Source organism: Coturnix japonica, chromosome 24, assembly GCF_054131305.1.
Source record: "Coturnix japonica strain WE chromosome 24, WE-NBRP24, whole genome shotgun sequence".
Lineage (NCBI taxonomy): Eukaryota > Metazoa > Chordata > Aves > Galliformes > Phasianidae > Coturnix > Coturnix japonica.
The window spans coordinates 7,358,869-7,378,715 of record NC_140686.1 but is presented as its reverse complement, the minus strand read 5'-3'; the positions used below and the strand labels follow the sequence as shown (position 1 = coordinate 7,378,715).

General features: G+C 49.9%; 2 protein-coding genes, 3 pseudogenes and 1 gene segment (V, D, J or C); 4 read left to right on the top strand and 2 right to left on the bottom strand.

The window, feature by feature from the left end:
* Positions 1-18: 18 nt before the first annotated feature.
* LOC146757214 (T-cell receptor alpha chain V region 2B4-like) lies at positions 19-4,085 on the top strand. The segment is given in 2 exon segments: positions 19-691; positions 1,489-4,085. Coding segments are annotated over 2 exon segments (675 nt in total).
* A 1,038-nt stretch (positions 4,086-5,123) lies between these two features.
* Positions 5,124-5,832, bottom strand: LOC146757213 (feather keratin Cos1-2 pseudogene; annotated as a pseudogene).
* A 2,655-nt stretch (positions 5,833-8,487) lies between these two features.
* Positions 8,488-9,659, top strand: LOC146757212 (T cell receptor alpha variable 4 pseudogene; annotated as a pseudogene).
* A 949-nt stretch (positions 9,660-10,608) lies between these two features.
* On the bottom strand, positions 10,609-11,669 carry LOC146757211 (feather keratin Cos1-1/Cos1-3/Cos2-1-like). Its single transcript, XM_085523688.1, has one exon. The coding sequence runs from the start codon at positions 11,050-11,052 to the stop codon at positions 10,750-10,752; it is 303 nt and encodes a 100-aa protein (XP_085379814.1). The 5' UTR covers positions 11,053-11,669; the 3' UTR covers positions 10,609-10,749.
* Positions 11,670-15,102: 3,433 nt separating this feature from the next.
* On the top strand, positions 15,103-16,305 carry LOC146757210 (M1-specific T cell receptor alpha chain-like). Its single transcript, XM_085523652.1, is given in 4 exon segments — positions 15,103-15,262; positions 15,638-15,982; positions 15,985-16,026; positions 16,029-16,305. Coding segments are annotated over 4 exon segments (594 nt in total). The 5' UTR covers positions 15,103-15,219; the 3' UTR covers positions 16,193-16,305.
* Positions 16,306-18,736: 2,431 nt separating this feature from the next.
* On the top strand, positions 18,737-19,359 carry LOC146757209 (T cell receptor alpha variable 4 pseudogene; annotated as a pseudogene).
* The last annotated feature ends 488 nt before the right edge of the window (positions 19,360-19,847 follow it).

The window sequence follows — 19,847 nt, the reverse complement described above, 5'->3', positions numbered from 1 at the left end:
TTAATGTCTGAGGGATTAGCATGAGTGGGGGGGATGTGTGTGAGAGGAGTGGGTGACTTCACTCATCTGATGGCCAGTGAACAACAGAATGGCCTATCCTAAGCAAAAGAGGAGAGCCAAATGCAGTGTAGGAGAAGCCAGTCCAGGCAGGGGTATTGGATGTGGCTGTGAGATTGTGGGAGTCCTTGCGAAGCCAGTGTATGATGGTGTGTGCTTCCACTGGGGAACTGCAGTCCTAATTAGCCAGAGAGGAGGAATAGGCTTCCTCCTCATCATTCTAAGCTTTGTGCTTAAGAATGATAAGAGAAAGTGTGTGCCCCGGTGGCGCAGTGGTTAAGGACGCCGCCTTGCAACACCGGGGCCCGGAGTTCGAATCCCCCCTGTGGCGCAAGTGCTAGAAGAGCCGCTCTGCTCCACAGAGGCTCGAATCCCGGGGGCTGGACTCGATGATCTCTAATGTCCCTTCCAACCCGCACGAGACTATGATACTATGATGATACTATGATCTGTGGGTGTTGCTAATGGCAGTGTGCACCCTGCCTGTGGAGCCAGCAGACTCATTTCCGGCAGCTGTGACATCTTAGGCTGCGAGGTGGTTTTCTGCCTCTTTCTCACTCAGCAAACAGAAGGGTCGGTCTCAGCATGCACCGCAGCTATCTCGTCCTCACTGCCTTCCTGGGACAACTGCTGGGTAAGTTCTGGCTTTTAATCAAGGCATCCATCTTCTCCCCAGGAAGTGCTCACCAGCCTCACCGGGTCTTTGTGGCAAACAGCTCCTGAGTTACAGCAAGCCTTGGGCAAATATTAATGGACAATTGTGGTTTTGCAGCAGTCCTCTCAAGATTCTGCTGCTGTCAAAAGTGATGACGGAAGATAGTGAGACCACAGGACTCTCTCTTGCTTTTCTCTTCTTTTTTTCTCTTTTTCTTCCTTTCTCTTCTGACCCACCTCCTGCCACCCACAGAGATCGCAGCCATCCCTGCAGTCCCACATTTCAGCCTTTCCCACAAAAAGCAGATCCTGTCAAAGTCACAAGAGTGACATTAAACATTTAATCCCATCAGCATGAAGTGGATGTTGCCTGGTGCATAAAGACCATGGCCTTCCGTGTACTCTTGGATGTCATCATAGCCACAGATCACACTTGTCAGCCTTTAGCTCGTAATTGCGTACAGTGAGGGACTTAGGAGCTCTCCAAGAGGATGGGGACCAGGAAGCAGGATGCATCTTTTCCCACTAGCTCCATGGGTCCTTCAACCTGCAGAGCCAGGACAGGCTGTTCCCTGTTGCCCTCAGCAGGAATGGAGCACAGAATCTGATCTGACCTACAAGCTCAGATCCCCTTCCAGAACCACCTTGCCCAGGCCTCAATACTTTTCTGCAGGAAAAAGGACAGCGAGCCCTCTCTCAATCTGTTTTGTGTCCACTCAGTGTTGGCAGCCCAGAGCCTTCCCTGCAGAGCTGCTCACCTTTGCTTTCTTCTTCCAGATGCCGTGGGGCAGACCATTGTCACCCAGCAAGAAGTACAAGTCACAGTGGAGGAGAGAAATACATTCCAGACCTCCTGCACATACCAGACCTCCTACTTTTATGGCTTGTTTTGGTACCAGCAGAAGAAAGGCCAGGCCCCACAGCTGGTCACATATCACACAGCAGCAGGCCCCAAGCACAATGGCCGTTTCACCACGTGGCTGAACACCACCAGGAAATACAGCCTCCTGCAGCTGGCAGAAGTCGAGCTCTCTGACAGCGCCTTGTACCTCTGTGCTGTGCAGGACACCCTGGTGCAGGGAGGTTCGTTGGCCGTGCAACAACCCCGGGGAGGGAGGAGCCGTGTCTGTGCAAGGTGGAGCTCTGGGGAAAGGGGCCTCAGTTCTCCCCTGGCAGCGCTGCTTCCCCTGTGCACACAGAGATCTGCAGGTCAACATCCTCTTCCAGAAGGCACTGATGTCTGTTTCTTGAGAAGAATGAAAAGTGATGGAAGAGGTCCTGACTTGGAACTCCTCTTCCTTTACTCTCCTGGACAACACAGTTTTTCCATGGGCTGTGCAGAGAACACATGCTGCATTGTGATTTGTGTGCTGTGCACTGTAGGCTTTAAGCAGCAGGTCTGAAAGTCACCTGAGCTTTGCAGTCCCATGCAGACTGCTTCTTTGTTCTCTGATATTTGCGCAGTTTCCCAGCAGGGTAAACATCACCAGATGTGACCCTTCCTGGAGAAAGCAATGTTGCTGTTACACTGCTTCAGTAAGAACTTCTTTCCTTAAGCTCTATGTGGAAATCTCAGAGTTGGGAGGGGCACAGGAGATGAGGCATGGTTTTCCAGTAGTAATTCTTCCACATGATTGCTTTCCACATGATGAAAGAGTCCCACAAGTCCTCACCTTAACATATGTAGTCCAGGGCTGCCCTTCATTCCTAGTAATTTGTGTCCTCCAGCATTGTCCCTTTTGCCTGGGTACAGACTGAGTATCAGGAATATCACAATCAGATTCTACTGGGATGACGGGCATCTTCTGGGGTACAGTCCACCTTTACCCTTGGCTTCATTGCTCCTATCCTCATGCTGTGATTTCCAAGTCATTTTCCTATAACTGCATCGCCTCTACTGTTCTCTCTATTCTCTTTTATGTCACTTACCAGAAGGCATTCTTCTCCCATCCTTCCCATCTCAGCATGGTTCCCTCTATCGGAGGCCAAGGCCATAGCCAACACTATCCTACCTGAAAGCTCCACCCCTTGATTGCTCTGGACCTAGAAGGAACCAGGCAGGGCTAGAGGAGTGCAGTATGCTGGGCCATAGAGTCGAAGACCTGCAGCACAGCAAAGGGAGGGTTGTGCTACTGTGTAGAGACCCCTGACCAGGGAACAGGCCAGTGCTATTCTTTATGGTTACATTCTTTATGAGCTCTGGTGGGCTTTGTTCTGATGCTTGGTGTCTTGTGATCCCACCTGAGCCAGCACTGCCTGACACAACAGCTGTCCTGAGGAGAGATGATGCCATCCTCATATTATGTAGAAATGATTCTGCATGGCACTGCTGTTTTGCTGGCATCAAACAGAATCTGTGTGAAACCAAAGCACTCACAAAACAGATCCCCAGGATGTGCTAATGTGTGAAGTCATAGGCGTCTGTGTAGGGAGCAGTGATACTGTATGGGGCACAAGGAGTATTTCAGCCCCAGGGCCCAGGGAATATCAAAGGATCTTGGAGTCTGGGGAAAGATACCCCAGTGTGAGTCCTGGATTTGCCTGGTGTATGCCTGTCTCGCTCCAATTTAAGAGTGAGGCAAAGGTTCTTTTGATAATGTTATGCCTGGCGTGAGATTAAGAAGAAGAACATTCAAATGTTGATCCGACCAGTTTATTGGAAGTAATAGACAATTGAGGGGATGGGGAAGGGAGAGCGACGAATGCCAAAATTAGGGTGATGGGGAAGGGAAAGTAGGCGATAGAAAAAGATAGAAAAGAGCAAGAATTACGTTAAAGCGGGGAATAGTCACCTCCTGGAAGCAGCAGCGTCCCGTAGCACATTTTTATCGTTGGTCCGGGGCAAAATAAGCGTAGGGGAGAGCAGCAGCGAAGTAGCAGGCCGCAGATCGATGAAACGCAGAGAAGATGGTCAGAGTAGCAAGGTCTCAGGAAGTGGAGTCTCGGGCAGCAAGGTCCCTCGGAGCAGTCTCAAGCAGCAATCCCAGAAGAGATAATAGGCAGCAGTAGGACAACGGTGGAGGAATCTGAGGTCAGATACCTAGATGCCCACAAAGGTTCTTCAGCATGCAGGCATCTTCTTCAGCATGCAGGCGCTCGCGTAGAGAGGCATCTGATGACAGGAAACCTCCTTGTTTCCGTAGTGAGGCATCTGGTGTCAGAAAACCTCAATATTCGGGGTTTGTCCGTGCCCTTTTTATCCTTCTTTCCAGCCTTTGAGACATTTCGGGACGGCTCGGGTCAGAGTCCTGTGATTTCCTCAGAGATGTCAATCTTCCTTGAGATGAGCCAACACGAGAGAAAGACCACTTAAGGGCCATCAGTCCTCAGAGATGGCCATCTTCCTTGAGATAGGCCTACACAAAAGATCACTTAAGCGCCATTGATCAGTATCTTATCTCCCTTTCGTAGCTCCCGGACTTGTCCATCTCCTAAACAAAGGGATTTCTCGAACCTTGGTTCTTGTGTGTCTCAGACAAAGGCAGTCCTGGAACCTTGGCCAGGACTTGCCTGAACATGTCCATTTCAGCAAACTTTGAGACAGTAATGTAAAAAGCATGGCCTCTTACAATGCCCTGGCTGACTGGGGGAAGTACAAAGATCCTGTTGAGTCCAGAAAGATGTCACACTCTCACTGCCATGTCCCACTGGAGATGGGGATATCTCCTCTCACATGTCTTCAGAGGACAAGGGTAAGGTTGGGGCACTTTAAGGGTCTTCCAGATCCTGAGCCTGAGGAGAACTGTTCCATTTTTGGAGAAGACATGACACCACTGAGAAACTGAGTGTTTGGGGTATGAGTAACTATCCTGGGCCTTCCTGCACCCATGGGACTGTTGAGATCAGATGGAATGGGGGCTCCAATGCATAGCCCTCTGTAGCAAGTCAAAGTGATGGGAATGTACAATAAAAACATAGGCCAATATCCATGAAAATGATACCTTCCAAGTTCTAGATGGCTTTGTGGGAACACCAGCACTGCCCCTCCCAAACACAGAGCAACAGATTTCCCCCGAGTATGTGGGATTTCTGTCTTCTCTGGGCCTCCCCCATGCACAGAGGTCCTCTCATGAAAATGTCATTTGTCAGGATTTCCATCCACTTGACATGCTCAAGGGTCAAGATCTGTGTAAGGAGAAAAACAGGAAGGCAGGGACTGATGGTAATTGGTGGTGGAGGATCACCTAGCACTGTCTTTCTCTCCTTCAAGAGAGTGTGCTAGAAAGATGACTGTCTGCAGTATGCCCTGACCTCCAATAACCTGAGGAGTGATGGAGTCTCCCAAGCTTCCTATCACCAAAGGCATCACTTTCTCCTTTGGCCATCTCTGCAGATGTGGAGGGAAAAAATCCACACCAACACAGAAGGAAACACTGACGGATGCAGAAATTGTTTAATGAATATAAGGAGAGAAATGTTATAACTCCAAGCAGAGGCCCTGCGGGCAGTGAACAGAAAGAGCAGACAAGAATCAGTTCCCATTTCCTATGTCCACATTGCCAAAGAGCTGTATGTCCAAGCCCAGAGTTTATGGGAGATTAACAGTTCACTCAGGGCTTATTTAGGGGGTAACAACAGAGGTCTCTAAAGGCAAAAGAACAGAAATGATATTAGATATAGTGAGTAATAAGTACACTGTATTAGATACAGTGAGTATCAATAGACTTTCTCCTTGTTGACAGAGAGCCAAAATGCTGCCACCACATGTCTGACTTGCAGAGCAAAAACAGCAACACATTTCTTTCTCTGTCCATTGCCATGTTCAGAATTCCTGGGGGTCCTTGCCTGCACCACCTTTAGCAGGGATTGCACCTTCTGCCACAGTAGCGGTTGGAAATGCAGGAGAGGTCAAGGCCCCCAGAGGTGATGGGCACACCCTCAGAGCTGAGGATGCTGCCAACAGCAGCGGAGGTGGAGGATCCCACGGCGGTGTTCTGTGGGAAGGAGCTGAGGATGGGTCCGGGCAGGGTCACCACCACGGGAGAGGGCTGGATGACAATGGTGGAGGGCTGGCACTGCCTGACACAGGGCTCATTGCAGCTGCTGGCCAGAGGGGTTGGGCCGCACGGCTGGCATGGCACACACTGGTTGCAACAAGACATGTCTCAGGGATGGAGGTACACCTGGCAGAGGGGGCAGAGTGAAAACAGAACATGAGGACACATGAGGAGCAGCCTATCATTACACTATGAAGGAATCGAAGTGCTTGCAGTGCTGGGATATGAAGACTTTTCAGGAATGTTCAAGGGATTCTTGGTCTCATCCTGACACAGCCCAGTAAAAGCCTCTGGGAGCTGTACAAGCACTGCCTAGACCCTAGGCCACAAGTTATCTCCTTACAGGCCCGCTGTCCTCCCCAGACAAACTTTCTCCCTAATTCCCTCTCTCATGATAAGTAGAGCCAGGCATGGAACAGAGCTTATAGCAGCTGAAAGTTCCATTGAGCTCAGAGCTCTTAGGAGAACAAAGAGAACAGGAAGGGGTTTCACACTCACCTGGTTCCCAAGAAGGAGGAGGTGAGAGAAGTGGATGAGGCAGCAAGGAGCTGGGCTGCCTTTTATAATGGACCAAAGCTGCCCCATTTCCAGAGGCGCAACTTGAAGTAGTGATTATTTTCTGACAAGTTCCTCTTGAATGCAAAACATCTCAGCTAATGATATGACCTATGTATTGGTTTCCTGAACTTTTCACATCCCAACTTCTGTCATTCCCATTACTCATGGAAGGCATCTTTTGAGTGGTAGGAAGAAAAACCTAAGCATTTCCAGGCAACACATGTCAGTGTGGGTAGAACACTCCGTTCACATACTGGAAGAATCCAGCAAAGGAAAATGATATCAGAGCAGTAATTTTTAGAGCATTGGTGTGAAACAATAGAGCCTGTGTGCTGGATTTATGCAAATGCCTGTGGGTATAGAGGTTTGCATGATTCCCCACGTGTGCATGAGCTGGTGAGTTGTTTTGTGACTTGTGTGGCCCTCTTAGCAACAAGTATTCTTGTCACATCAGGGGCAATTCAGGATCCCAATAGATTCTGCTAATCTGTCTTCTTGCTAGCAAAGCTAATGCAGAGAAGAGGACCTGGAAGGCATCTTCAGGTTCAACTACCTGACCTCATTAGTGTTAACAACAAGGAAAAGCATATTCATGAACGCATTATTAAAATGTCAGTCAACACTGACAGGCATGGGGCATCATCCACATATTTAGGAAGCCTGTTCCAATGTTTGACCACCTTCACATTAAACTATTTTTATCCTAGTGATACCAGTTGTAGCAATAGTGTTAAGCTTGCTAATGCTCATTGATAGATACCCTGGATTTTTCTGAGAAAACAGGAAGAATCTGTGCCCTTTTTCCAACTAGATAACAGTGATATACTGAACTGCTTGTATCAAGTAGGCAAGGGAAGTTCTGCTTTGAATCAGCTCATTTTGTGTATGCAAGGATTGTGTAATCAAGGCAAAGAACTAACTGAGCATTGGTGAAGACAGGGTTCAAGCAGTGATGACAGGGAGGAAGAGTACTGACTTCATCCAGAGGGCTGTGGGACCACCACCACAAAATTCTGAACATGTGCGATGAGACAGAACTCTACGTTAATGATTTTAAGGGAACTATGGAATATCTGTGTACTGTACAGGAAAATGTTTGCATATGTTACAGAAGTAATGAATATAAACTGAGGGTATTTTGTGCAACATACACCTGATAGGTGGAGCTTATCCCCCATGCATCCAGCACAGAAAATGGATAAAAGCCAGGATAAAAGCCAGGCTTCTAGCCCTCCAATTTGAATCTCTGAGAGTTTCATGATCAACTGATCTGCAGCATCACTACTGTCTGGCCTGAACATCTCCTCTTGTGACATTCCCTCACATGTCCTCTCACCAGATAACAGGGAGAAGAGACCAGCACCACCCTTTCTGCTTTCCCTCTTCTGGAAGTTGTAGAGAGCAAAAATGTCCCTAATCTTTGTGTTCTCCAAATTGCAGAACCCACGTGTCCTCAGGCTCTCCTCACAGGACATGCCTACCAGCCCCCCTATCAGCTCTGCTGCCCTCCTCTGGCTGCTTTAAAGCACCTTGAACACCCTTCCTTGTGCAGTGCAGAACAGTCAAATACATTCCAGGTATTTGACAAGACATGACAAGGTTAGCTAATGTAGGGAAATAAAGATTTATTGACCAATTGGGTGTTGAATGTGTAACGCATTCTGAAGTTCAGTTGGACCTCTTGGCTGCCAAGGAACAGCAGATGGAGTCCATTGCAAACAGGCCATAGAGAGAGGCAGTCATGATGTTTGAGGCTGGATGATGGTGATATCCTGCATCACAGAAGAGGCTCTATCAGTAGTCACAGACATGCAACTTCCAAAGAGGATGCAGGGATGCAGTCAGGAAGACCACAGCTCCTCCTGAGAGGAAACTTGCCAGGGAAGAATAGTGAGCAAAGTGTCCACCGTGGCAGCAAATAGATAGCTAAGGAGATTGTATGTCCACTGGACCTTGAGACAGAGTAAATAATGAGAAGTGCATATCTAACATAATGAATGCTTCTATTTCTTACATTTTCATGATTAGTCATGAAACTTGGATATACTTGTGTTCTTGAGCTGATGAGCAATTCATCCAAGGGTGTTTGATTGGCTAATGTCATTGTGATGCAGCTCTGTCATCTCTCTAGCGTCATGTCAGTTGAAGTCATAGCTAGACTGAGAAAGGGAATACAAGGAACTGGAATACAAGGCCAACTGCACTCCATTCAAAACTTCTTCAGAGATCTGTTTTACAGCGGATGTCTTTAGATGTCATTGCTGGACATCCAAATGACAGCAAGGCGGTTTCCAGCAGCCGCGGGCGGAACTAGGGGCGGCGACCTGGAGGAGGCGCCGAGGGCGGAGCAGAGAGCCAGGGCAGGCAAGGGCAGCGGAGTAGCGGGCTGTGGCAGTGCCAAGCGCGGCTGGCGGGGTGCTCCTGGGTGCTCGTGGCTGCCGCCGGCGGGGCCGGACTTTGTGTCGTGCGAGGGCCGGGGCCTCGGCCGCGAACGCCTCTGAATCTTTGGCTTCTTTCCCAGCTCGTGCACCTCTGTCCTGTGATATGAAATTTCAGAGGGAGAAAATGGATTTTCTGAGTTTGCTGCTTCTTTTCTTCTCGGCAGTGGCTGTGAGCAGAGCTCAGGTGCTGCAGGAGCCGTCGGCAGACACCAGCGAGGGCACCGGCATCAATATCACCTGCTCACACCCCAGTATACAGGCCGATATCATTCACTGGTACCGTCAGCTCCCGGGTAGAGGCCCCGCATTCCTCGTCAGCGCCGTTAAAGGATCCAAGGTTGTGCCGGACCCGGTGGGGCGGTTGTTGGTGTCGGAAGACCGCCGCTCCAGCACCCTGTGGCTCGCCTGGCCCCGGCTCTGGGACTCGGCGGTGTATTACTGCGCGTTGGCAGCACGGGGAGAGGAGCCGGGGCTGCGTCCCAGCACGAACCGCTTTGGTCGTCCCGGGTGCACAGTGCCGTCAGAACCCGCAGGGGGCGCTGCCTGCAGGGCCAACAAACTCCATTCTGACTAGGATGCACCTCCCTGTTTTCTCGAGAGAAAAGAGCAGTACACCCATTACAGCCATTGACTGAATGTGAGCCTGACACATCTATGTCTGAGGTGAGCAAGACAGCATAAATGACAATACAAGTTCTGTTGCGCACCACGGAGACCTCCTCACAATTCTGCTATCCTCTCTTGCTTCCCAGATGCCACACTGATGAAAGCAGGAGGAGCCCTGACTCCATGAGCCAGCAAGGAGCCTTTTACCCATGCTTCTTCCATAAGCTGAGCAGTGGTCATGTTCTCCCTTTAAATAACCTCTGGGCTTAGCTGTGAGCAGAAATATTGCAAGGCAAAGGCCAATAGTTCCCTCTTCCACCACTGGTAGAGAGACCTTCTGTTCAAGGTACAGTGCTCAAGAGAGCAGTCTCTGCAGTCTGCAGTGTGTCACAACCTCCCATTCTTCTGACAAAGGAGAAGGGTCTCCATAAACACTCATCTCTTACCCACCAGGAGCAAAGCCGTTCTCCTGGGCAGTTATGGAGGCCATTCAATTGGAGATGCAGAAATCTTTAGTGAATGTTTATAGAGGAAAAAAATGTCACACTGAACAGAGGCTCCATGGTGCAGGTTTCAGCCAATTGCAATTCTGAGCTCACACAAGGCTTGTGCCGACGTTTTTGAAAGGAACCAGTTGGTTCTGAGGAGGCTCATAAACAATAGGAGATGAAGGGTGGAAAAAGAACATCTGCCATCTGCTCCTACTTCCCCTGTGTGGCATGTGTGACAGCAAGAGGAGCCCTGTTTCTATGACCCAGCAAAGTGGCCTCTTTTCATGGCCTTTGACACCACAGTTTCTGTTCTGTAACAGGAGGTGAGGCTGTGTTCTCACTTAACTCAAGTTTTGGAGATAGCTGTGGGCAGAAACATAGCTAGGAAAAGGCCAGTAGTCTCTTGTTCTGCCACAGGTCTCTAGTGGCATCATTATCTTCTTCAGGTGAAAGCGACAGTGCCAAGACAACAGCCTCTACAGTCTGTCACAACCTCCTGTTCTTCTGGGGATGGAGAAGGGTGAATATAATACTCATCTAATACACATGAAGAGCCAAGCCATACTCCCATGACAATTCTGGAGGCAGTTTAATGTGAAAATAACATCAAAAGCTCAAATGAGATGCAGAAATATTTAATGAATTTTTAACAGATGAAATGAATTTTTACAGAGCTTCATAGCACACAGGAACAGAAGGGAGAAAAAATAAAGTGGAGGGAGGGGGGTGGGATAGGGGAAGAAAAAAGAAAGTAATGTGGAAGAGATTGGAAGAGACATGAGCCTTGTTTTCAAAAGCCTAGCATTGCCCCTTCCTGCCAGCATTCCCCAGAATAGCTGAGGACTGTCAAGGACTCTGAAAGCAGTCTTGAAGATTCCTTCTTCAGACAGCATCACATTCACAGTTTCAAGAAGAATTTCTCCAGGATCACAGCCAGTGCCTTTATCAGGGCAGGCATCTTCTGCCACAGTACCGGCTGCCAAAGCCAGGCAAGTCAAAGCCCCCAGAGGTGATGGGCACTCCCTCAGAACTGAGGATGCTGCCAACAGCAGAAGAGGTGGAGGATCCCACGGCGGTGTTCTGTGGGAAGGAGCTGAGGATGGGTCCGGGTAGGGTCACCACCACAGGAGAGGGCTCGACAACAACATTGGAACTCTGGCACTGCCTGACACAGGGCTCATTGCAGCTGCTGGCCAGAGGGGTCGAGCCGCAGGGCCGGCATGGCACACACTGGGTATAACAGGACATGTCTTGGAGCTGGCAGTACACCTAGGAGAGAGAGATAGAAAAAAGTAGAGCATGAGGGCATGTGAGGAACAGCCTGGGTAGCATCTCACAAAAGAGCCAGGGCAACTACTAAGGATGGAGGAGAAGGCTGAGAAAGAATGTCACATCTCTGCATTATGCCAGGGTCCCACGAAGAGTTGTCTGGATGTGAGAGACTCTTTTTGAGTGCATCAATGTCGTTGGCCATGTAAGCTGTGTCCCAAGCATTCTCTGAGCAGACGTCAACTCCTCCATGGTCTCCCATAGCACAGAACTCAACTACCTGATAACATTTCATTGAGGCAAGAAGAGGAGAGAAGGCTTCACACTTACCTAGTTCCTAGTTAGGAGAAGGCAAGAGAAGTGGTTGGCAGAGTTGGGAAATGGTCTGCCTTTTATATTGGTCTTTCATTGCTGCAGGTCCAGAGGTATGGTTGATACAGACCATAATTTTATGACTAACTAATATTGAATGTAAGCTATCCCTTCTCATTATATGGGTTATTTTTTTATTTCCATCAGTGCTACCTTTTCATTTCCAGATTTATGATGAGCCCATTTTCTAATGAAGCTTTCTTTGAATTGCTTTGATTAAAGGCTCAAACATTTATAGGGCAGAATCGCATGGGTGTGGCTGATGCCTCAGCTCTAGTGACTATCAGTTCTGGAGAAGGCAGGTGAAGTCAACCTGATATAGTGTAGTGGGGTTATCATCAGAGCACTGCAGCTTTGCCCTGCCAGAAAGGTCCCCAGTGTCTCCTCAGTCGGCTCCCCATTGCCTCAGCCCATGCCTCTGCATCCATGTGTGCGCTTAAGCATGAGTGATGAGTGCACGCATGTACCTGAAGTATGTGTGCGCTTTTGTTTCTATGTGTGCTTGCTCTTTAGTGAGTGCATTGATGTAGCCTTTATTTTCAGAGGGCTGTTTGTCAGAGAATGCAGTAATTGGGAGAGAAGGGAATTCCTAGAGAGACCAGTAGGAGGGATGTGATGATGCTGCATCTGAGGGCAATGGCTTCAACAAAACAGCAGTGAACCAGAAAATGTAGAGCCATGACAAAAGAGAGCAGGAGATCAGTGATCAAATTGATTTTTTTGGGCTTTAACAGACCACCCCAGGTGGCACATGGTCCTGTTTGCCATTATCTTTCCCATGCCTCTCCTAAACTTAATGAGAATGACTTCTCCTTTGTCAGTGTGGGAAGTGAAAGGCACCTGAGGATCCCAGTCTCTATCTTCCTTAGCAAGTTCATCTTCATGGAGATCTGGTATAACATTGTTCCCAAAAGTGGAGGATTTCTTTTGTCATATGGGAGAATTATAAGTGTTTCCAGGTGAAAGTCACAGTCATCTGGGAATCTAGAATGTCTACGCTTCTCAGTGTTGCTCTTTGCTTTACATATATGTATATATATTGCGTACTGCCAGGAATATCATTGTCCATTTAGCCTGTAGTTCTGGGTCTGTTTGTAGCCCGGTCTTTGGGACAGGAACTTGATTGTTCTCTTCCTCATTTTCCTAAATGCTTTGCATTTTGCATGTGTTTGCATATGTTCTGACATCGGCATTATCTTCATAGTTCTCCCTGCTCCCTCTCCTTTTACTCATCAGAAGGCATTTTCCACCTGTGCTTCCATCATACCACAATTCCCATTTTTTAGTAGATTTTTTGAAAGAGATGAGAAACAAGCTGTTACAAATGAGACCAGAATCAAGAGCATTGTGGTTTAGCTTTCCTTAAGCCTGTGTGGAGAAAGGTGATGGAGTCACAGACTTTTGTGTGTTTGCTCTACCTCAGAGTATGCTATGATTCCCTGATTCCCTGCATTTCACAGGTGATGAGATGATCTGTGGAAACTGTGGCTTTTTTAACAAAAAAAAAAAAAAAAAGGAACAGGAGTGTCCTGGCAGAAGGTGTGACTGCAGGTTTTGAGGTGGAAAACTGTAAGAAAGTTAAGGCGCAGGGAACCTGTGGATTCTCTCATCTTGGGGACAATTGGGTCAGGAAAGGCACTGTGCTGAAGAGTGCTGTGATTGCAGCACCCTTACATGCAGCAGTGTTGAAATCCAACCCTGCCATCATCCTCCATATTCAGTCTCACCAGAGACCTCCCAGCAGCAGCCCTTCTGTACTGCTGAGGCTTGGCTGAAGTGCAAAACATTTGGTTGCAGATGTACATAGCCCATGGGAATGCAGGGGAATTCCAGTATCTATTTACATCACCCTACAGAGAGAAAAGCACACTTGCTATCCTTTGGAAATTATTCAATTAAAAAAACAAGCCTAGGCAAAATGGTTTGGCAGTTGCCAAATTTAAGCTTTCCTTTGAATACATTACTTGTACTTGTTTTTATCATCCAGAGAGAACCACTGCTATGTCCAGTTATCTTTTGCCACTGTTGCTGGATTTAGTAGAAGCCACTCTTCTTCCACGAAAGCAGGGAAGGACACACTAAAGGATATAGCATATGTTCAGTTTGCTTGAAGAAGGAAATAAAATCACTCCAAGAGTGGCCTTCAAGTGTGCGGTGCAGCAGGAAGAAACAAGTTTCATTCCTACAACAGTGTTGCCACGGGGCCCTCATTTCCTGGCCAAGAAGTGTAGAGGGGAAAGGAGGTCACTTCAGGCTGGCTTTGAGGGGTTCTAACAGAGATCACTGAGGAGAAAAGACAGCAGTAATATTTTCTGAGAAGCTCCACCTCTGTTCAAAACATTGCAGATGTAGGCCTCGTTGTTTTCCTATGCTGTTCAATTTCATTTCTGGCTTAGTGCTATGTTCAGTCCTTGCTGAAGGCAACTTAGGAGTGGCTAGAATGGAGACTCGGGTATTTCTGGGCAATACAAATCCATTTGGGCCGAAGATTCAGCTCTTGTGCTGGAAGAGTCCAACAGAGGCAAATGGTGTCATGCTGAACTCCACTACTTGGAGGCATTCTGGCAAGTGGCACAGCTCCTGGGTGTGACCTTATTCCACCTCAAAGTGCTCCCAGGACAATCCTGCTTGGCTCTTTTGCCTCTTTTTTTTCTGTCCCAGGGATAAGAGTATTATGGAGGCTAAAAAAGGTTCTAACAGAGACATGAACAGGCAAATCCAGATGGCATCAGAGCTGTGAACGAGGCCTGCTCTGTCCTGTTTCTGTAGTGCAGAGTAGTGTAGGATCCTTTCCCTTTCCCGCAGCAGTCAGTGCGTTTGTACAGAGGGCAAATAATGTCTGAGCAACATCAGTGCATCCTGTACACTGCTCAGGAGACGGTGAAAAAATCAAGGATAGTGAATGTTATGTGCCTAGATTTTGGCATGACCACATTCACTGCCTGTTGTATAGTCCCCTCACAATCAAATAGGTGAGTTATGGCTTGGGTTAATGCATAATAATGTAGGTGAAAAACTAGATGATCTGCTGGGCTATAACTGCTGTGACTGTTATTCAGAGTACAGCTGGGAACAGGAATCTATAATGGGGCTTCTGAGGGATGAGTGCTGGACCAGTAGTCTTTGAATTTCCATTAATGCTCTATGTGACTGGATGAAGTGCCTTATAAGCATATATACACACACATACATATATATAGTATATATAGGAGTGTCCCCGTCTCACTATCGGAACAGAGGTCAAAAAGCAGAAGTCAAAGCCGGTTGCTGCACGTTCCCAGCCGTCTGTCCCGGTGACGCTGCCGGCCTTTCTGGGGCTCCTCGAGCAGCAACATCAGCACCAAGGGCAGCAGGAGCTGCGGAACCCGGAGTACACGACCCGTTCCCGCAGCTCCTTGGGCACAGACGGGCGACAAAGGCTCAGAAGCGTTGCACTGCTCGAGCCGTCCCATGCCACTGTGTGAGCTCTCGGCTGCCCTTCTCTCTGGGGACGCTGTAGGCGGGCAGCTGCTTTCTCCTGTACCAAGGGGCTTTCGCAGCCTTTTCTCAGCTCTCCACCTACACCGCAGTGCCCGGCCTACGCTGCAGCACATGCAGTGCCCAAAACCCGCTGCCCGCACACAGGAGCCCAACACTCGCAGCTCGGAGCAACCGCGAGTGACGCTGGCGCAGGGCGCAGCCCCAGGGCGGAGCTGGCGGCGGCGGAAGAGGCGCCGAGTGCCGAGCTGAGCAGGGACTGGCAGTGCAGCGCGGAGCGGGCGGCGGAGCGGCGGGATGCGGCAGCGCCGAGCCGCGGTGCTGGCCGCAGTGCTCCTGGGTGCGCGGGGCTGCTGGGGTTTCTTTCCGACATGTTGACCCTTTCTTTCCTGCTGGCTGCATTCAGACCGGCTGTTACCGGAGAGCTCAGTGCACTGTTGCCACCTGTCTGCCCTTTCTCCCTGCGCTCCTTAAAAAATCCCTCCCCACGCTGCTGCTTCCCGCAACAACTTTTGCTCTCACCCCTTGCTCTTTCTGGTTTGGAACCTCCGTAAAAATATCCCAGCTTTTTTTTTTTTCCACAGACAACAAGTTAGTGAGATATTTCATCTACTCAGAAAACGTTAATCTCCGTGAACCTTTTATTTTCTCCTCTACATAACATTGATTTTCTAGTGAAGGCATTTCCTGAGCTTGATGTTTATTTTATTCTCAGCATTGGCTGCGTGCAGAGCCCAGGTGCAGCAGGAGCCTTCGGTAGAGACTAGAGAGGGCACCGGCATCAACGTCACCTGCTCACACCCCAGCATACAAGCCAATTACATCCACTGGTATCGACAGCTCCCGGGCCGAGGCCCCGCAATCCTCGTCAGCGCTGTTACAGGCTCCAAGGAAGTTCCGGACCCGATGGGGCGGCTGTCGGTGTCGGCGGACCGCCGCTCCAGCGCCCTGTGGCTCGCCCGGCCCCGATTCGGGGACGCGGCGGTGTACTACTGCGCCGTGGACCCACGGGAAGCTAAGCTAGGGCTGCGGCCGGGCACGAACCGCACTGGGCGTGGCGGGGGCACAGTGCCGTCCGTGCCCGCAGGGGGCGATGCAGCACCTCCGGCTGGGACCTCCCGAGCTGACATTGCTGACATTGCTGACATGGAACATGTCCCTCGCACTGCTCGGCATCCTCCGGAGTAAGGCCTTCGAGCTGCACGCCTTGAGTGCGGCATGTCGAGGTCGCAGACACAATCAAGCGGTCCCCACAGTGGCTATTCCTTAAAACCACCAGATGGTGTGACAGGATTTAGTGCCCCTGCAGGTGAGGTGTAGATTCAGTAGAGGCCACTGTAAGGTGTGTTGGTTGTGAGGTCTGCTGGTTCATGCTGGCTGTGGATCAAGTCCCTTCTCAGTTCCAAGGGAAGTACAATTAAAAGGGACAGTGATAATGCATAGAGTAACCCCAAAATGTAAGCATAAGGGAGACAAGGAGGGAGACAAGAACTCTTCAGCACCTAATGGGTGCCATTAGGGAACGATTGCTGTTAGATTAGAAATGAGTGACTGAGTTTTGTTAGTGACAAGTGACAAAATGAAAAGAAAGATGAGGAATGCTCTTGAGGGACTTGTGGGGCTATTCAAACATATTAAGGAATGTTTAGGGAAAGGTCAAAGGCGTCACAAAATGGGTTGTAGGGAGGAAAAACAGGATGCACTGCAGAGAAAGGAGGACAAAATTTCCGGTCAGTACACCTTCAGGGATAAGCCCTGTGCCTGACCACCACAGCACATCCTGTCGTCTTCTTAATTCTTGACTTGTCTGTGCAGTGTTGAAACTGTGCTCTATTTCTCATGTGGGAGTGCACCAAGATCTAGGCCAGTAGATGCAGAGACTGCTGTGCAGTAGAGATCTGGCTGTCAGAGACCAAAACCACATCCAAAGCATACCAGGCAGGGGTATTGGATGTGGCTGTGAGATTGTGGGAGTCCTTGTAAAGCCAGTGGATGAAAGTATGTTTCCACTGGGGAACTGCAATGCTTGTCAGCCAGAGAGGAGGAACAACACTTGGCTCTGTGCTTAAGGATTATAAGAGAAATGGTGGTGTTACCTGTGGGTGTTGCTAATGGCAGTGTGCACCCTGCCTGTGGAGCCAGCAGACTCATTTCCGGCAGCTCTGTCATCTTGGGCTGGGAGGTGGTTTTCTGCCTCCTTCTCACTCAGCAAACAGGAGGGTCGGTCTCAGCATGCACCGCAGCTATCTCGTCCTCACTGCCTTCCTGGGACAACTGCTGGGTAAGTGCTGGCTTTTAATCAAGGCATCCATCTTCTCTTCAGGAAGTGCTCACCAGCCTCACCGGGTCTTCGTGGCAAACAGCTCCTGAGTTACAACAAACCTTGGGCAAATATTAATGGACAAACATGGTTGTGCACCAGTCCTCTCAAGATTCTGCTGCTGTCAAAAGTGATGAGGAAAGATAGTGAGACCACAGAACTATCTCTTGTTTTTCTCTTTTTTCTCTTTTTCTTCCTTTCTCTTCTGACCCACCTCCTGCCACCCGCAGAGATTGCATCCATTGCCGCATTCCCACATTTCAGCCTTTCCAGCAGAAAGAAGCAGATCCTGTCAAAGTCACAAGAGTGGCATTAAACATTTAATCCCATCAGCATGAAGTGGATGTTGCCTGATGCATACTGACCATGGCTTTCCGTGTTCTCTTGGATGTCAACATAGCCAGAGATCACACTTGTCAAACTTCAGCTCATCTTTGTGTACAGTAAGGGTCTTAGGAGCTCTCCAAGAGGATGTGGATGAGGAAGCAAGATGCATCTTTTCCCACTAGCTCCATGGGTCCTTCAACCTGCAGAGCCAGGACAGGCTGTTCCCTGTTGCCCTCAGCAGGAATGGAGCACAGAACCTGAACTGACCTACAAGCTCAGATCCCCTTCCAGAACCACCTTGCCCAGGCCTCAATACTTTTCTGCAGGAAAAAGGACAGCGAGCCCTCTCTCAATCTGTTTTGTGTCCACTCAGTGTTGGCAGCCCAGAGCCTTCCCTGCAGAGCTGCTCACCTTTGCTTTCTTCTTCCAGATGCCATGGGGCAGACCATTGTCACCCAGCAAGAAAGACAGGTCACAGTGGAGAAGAGAAATACCTTCCAGACCACCTGCACATACCAGACCTCCTACTTTTATGGCTTGTTTTGGTACCAGCAGAAGAAAGGCCAGGCCCCACAACTGGTCACATATCACACAGCAGCAGGCCCCAAGCACAATAGCCGTTTCACCACGTGGCTGAACACCACCGGGAAATACAGCCTCCTGCAGCTGGCAGAAGTCGAGCTCTCTGACAGCGCCTTGTACCTCTGTGCTGTGCAGGACACCCTGGTGCAGGGACCTTCCTTGGCCGTGCAACAACCCCGGGGGAGAGAGGAGTCTTGTCTCTGCAAGGCGGAGCTCTGGGGAAGGGGCCCTCAGCTCTCCCCTGGCAGTGCGACCTGGTGTAGGGAACCTGCTTTGGCAGGGGGTTGGACTCGATGATCTCTGGAGGTCCCTTCCAACCCCTACAATAGCCATAGCTAGACTGAGAAAGGGAAATCAAGGAACTGCTGGCCAACTGCACTCCATGCAATCCTTCATCAACGATCTGTTTTAGAGCGGATGTCTTTAGATGTAACTGCTGGACATCCAAATGACAGCAAGGTGGTTCCGATTAGCCACGGGGCGGAGTTGGGGCGGTGACGGGGAGGAGGTGCCGCGGGGCGGAGCAGAGAGCCAGGGCTGGCAGGGGCAGCGCGGCGCGGGCGGCGGAGTAGCGGGTTGTGGTAGTGCCGGGCGGGGCTGGCGGGTCCGGCCGCTGTGCTCTTGGGTGCGCGGGGCTGCCGCAGGCGGGGTCCGACTTTGGGTCCTGCGGAGTCCGGTGGCGCGAACGCTTCTGGACCGTTGGTTGCTTTTCCAGCCCGTACATCTCTCTGCTACAGTGTGAAATTTCAGCCGGAGAAAATGCATTTTCTCAGTTTCTTTCCTCTTTTCTTCTCAGCAGTCGCTGTGAGCAGAGCTCAGGTGCAGCAGGAACCGTCGGCACAGACCATCGAGGGCACAGGCATCAACATCACCTGTTCACACCCCAACATACAGTCCAGCGAGTACATCCACTGGTACCGTCAGCTCCCGGGCCGAGGCCCCACATTCCTTGTCACCACTTTTAAAGGCTCCAAGGAGATTCCGGATCAGGCGGGATGGCTGTCGGTGTCGGCAGACCGCCGCTCCAGCGCCCTGTGGCTCGCCCGGCCCCGGCTCGCGGACGCGGCGGTGTATTACTGTGCCGTGGGCACACGGGGAGTGGAGCCGGGGCTGCGGCCGGGCACGAACCGCTTTGGGCGTGACGGGAGTACAGTGCCGTCCGGGCCCGCAGGGGGCGCAGCGTTCAGGGCCGCCAAACTCCAACCTGACTAGAGTGCACCTTCCTGTCTTCTTGACAGTCAGACACATCTGTGTTTGAGGTGAGCAAGATGGCACGAATGACAATACAGGCTCCGTTGTACACCACGGAGATGTCCTCACAGTTCTACTACGTCTGCTATCACCTCTTTCCTCCCTGATGCCACACTGACGATAGCAGAAGAACCTAGTTTCTATGAGACAGCAGAGTGGCTTGTACCCATGGCCTCCCACACAGCTGAACCTTTTTATATGAGCAGAGCAGTTGTTGTGTTGTCCCTACAAATAACCTTTGGGCTGAGTTATAGGTATAAATGTTGCAAATAATGGCTGAAATTGTTCTGCCATAGGCAGAGAGATCTCCAGCTGCAAGGAACTGTGCACAAGACAGCAGCCTCTGCAGCGTGCCACAACCTCCCATTCTTCTGGCAAAAGGTGGTTTCAATAAACACTCCTCTAATATATACCAAGAGCAAAGCCATAGCTCTAGAAGCCTTAC

Coding starts and splice junctions, on each gene's coding strand:
- LOC146757211 (XM_085523688.1), bottom strand. CDS start 11,052: ATGTCCTGTTATACCCAGTGTGTGCCATGCCGGCCCTGCGGCTCGACC.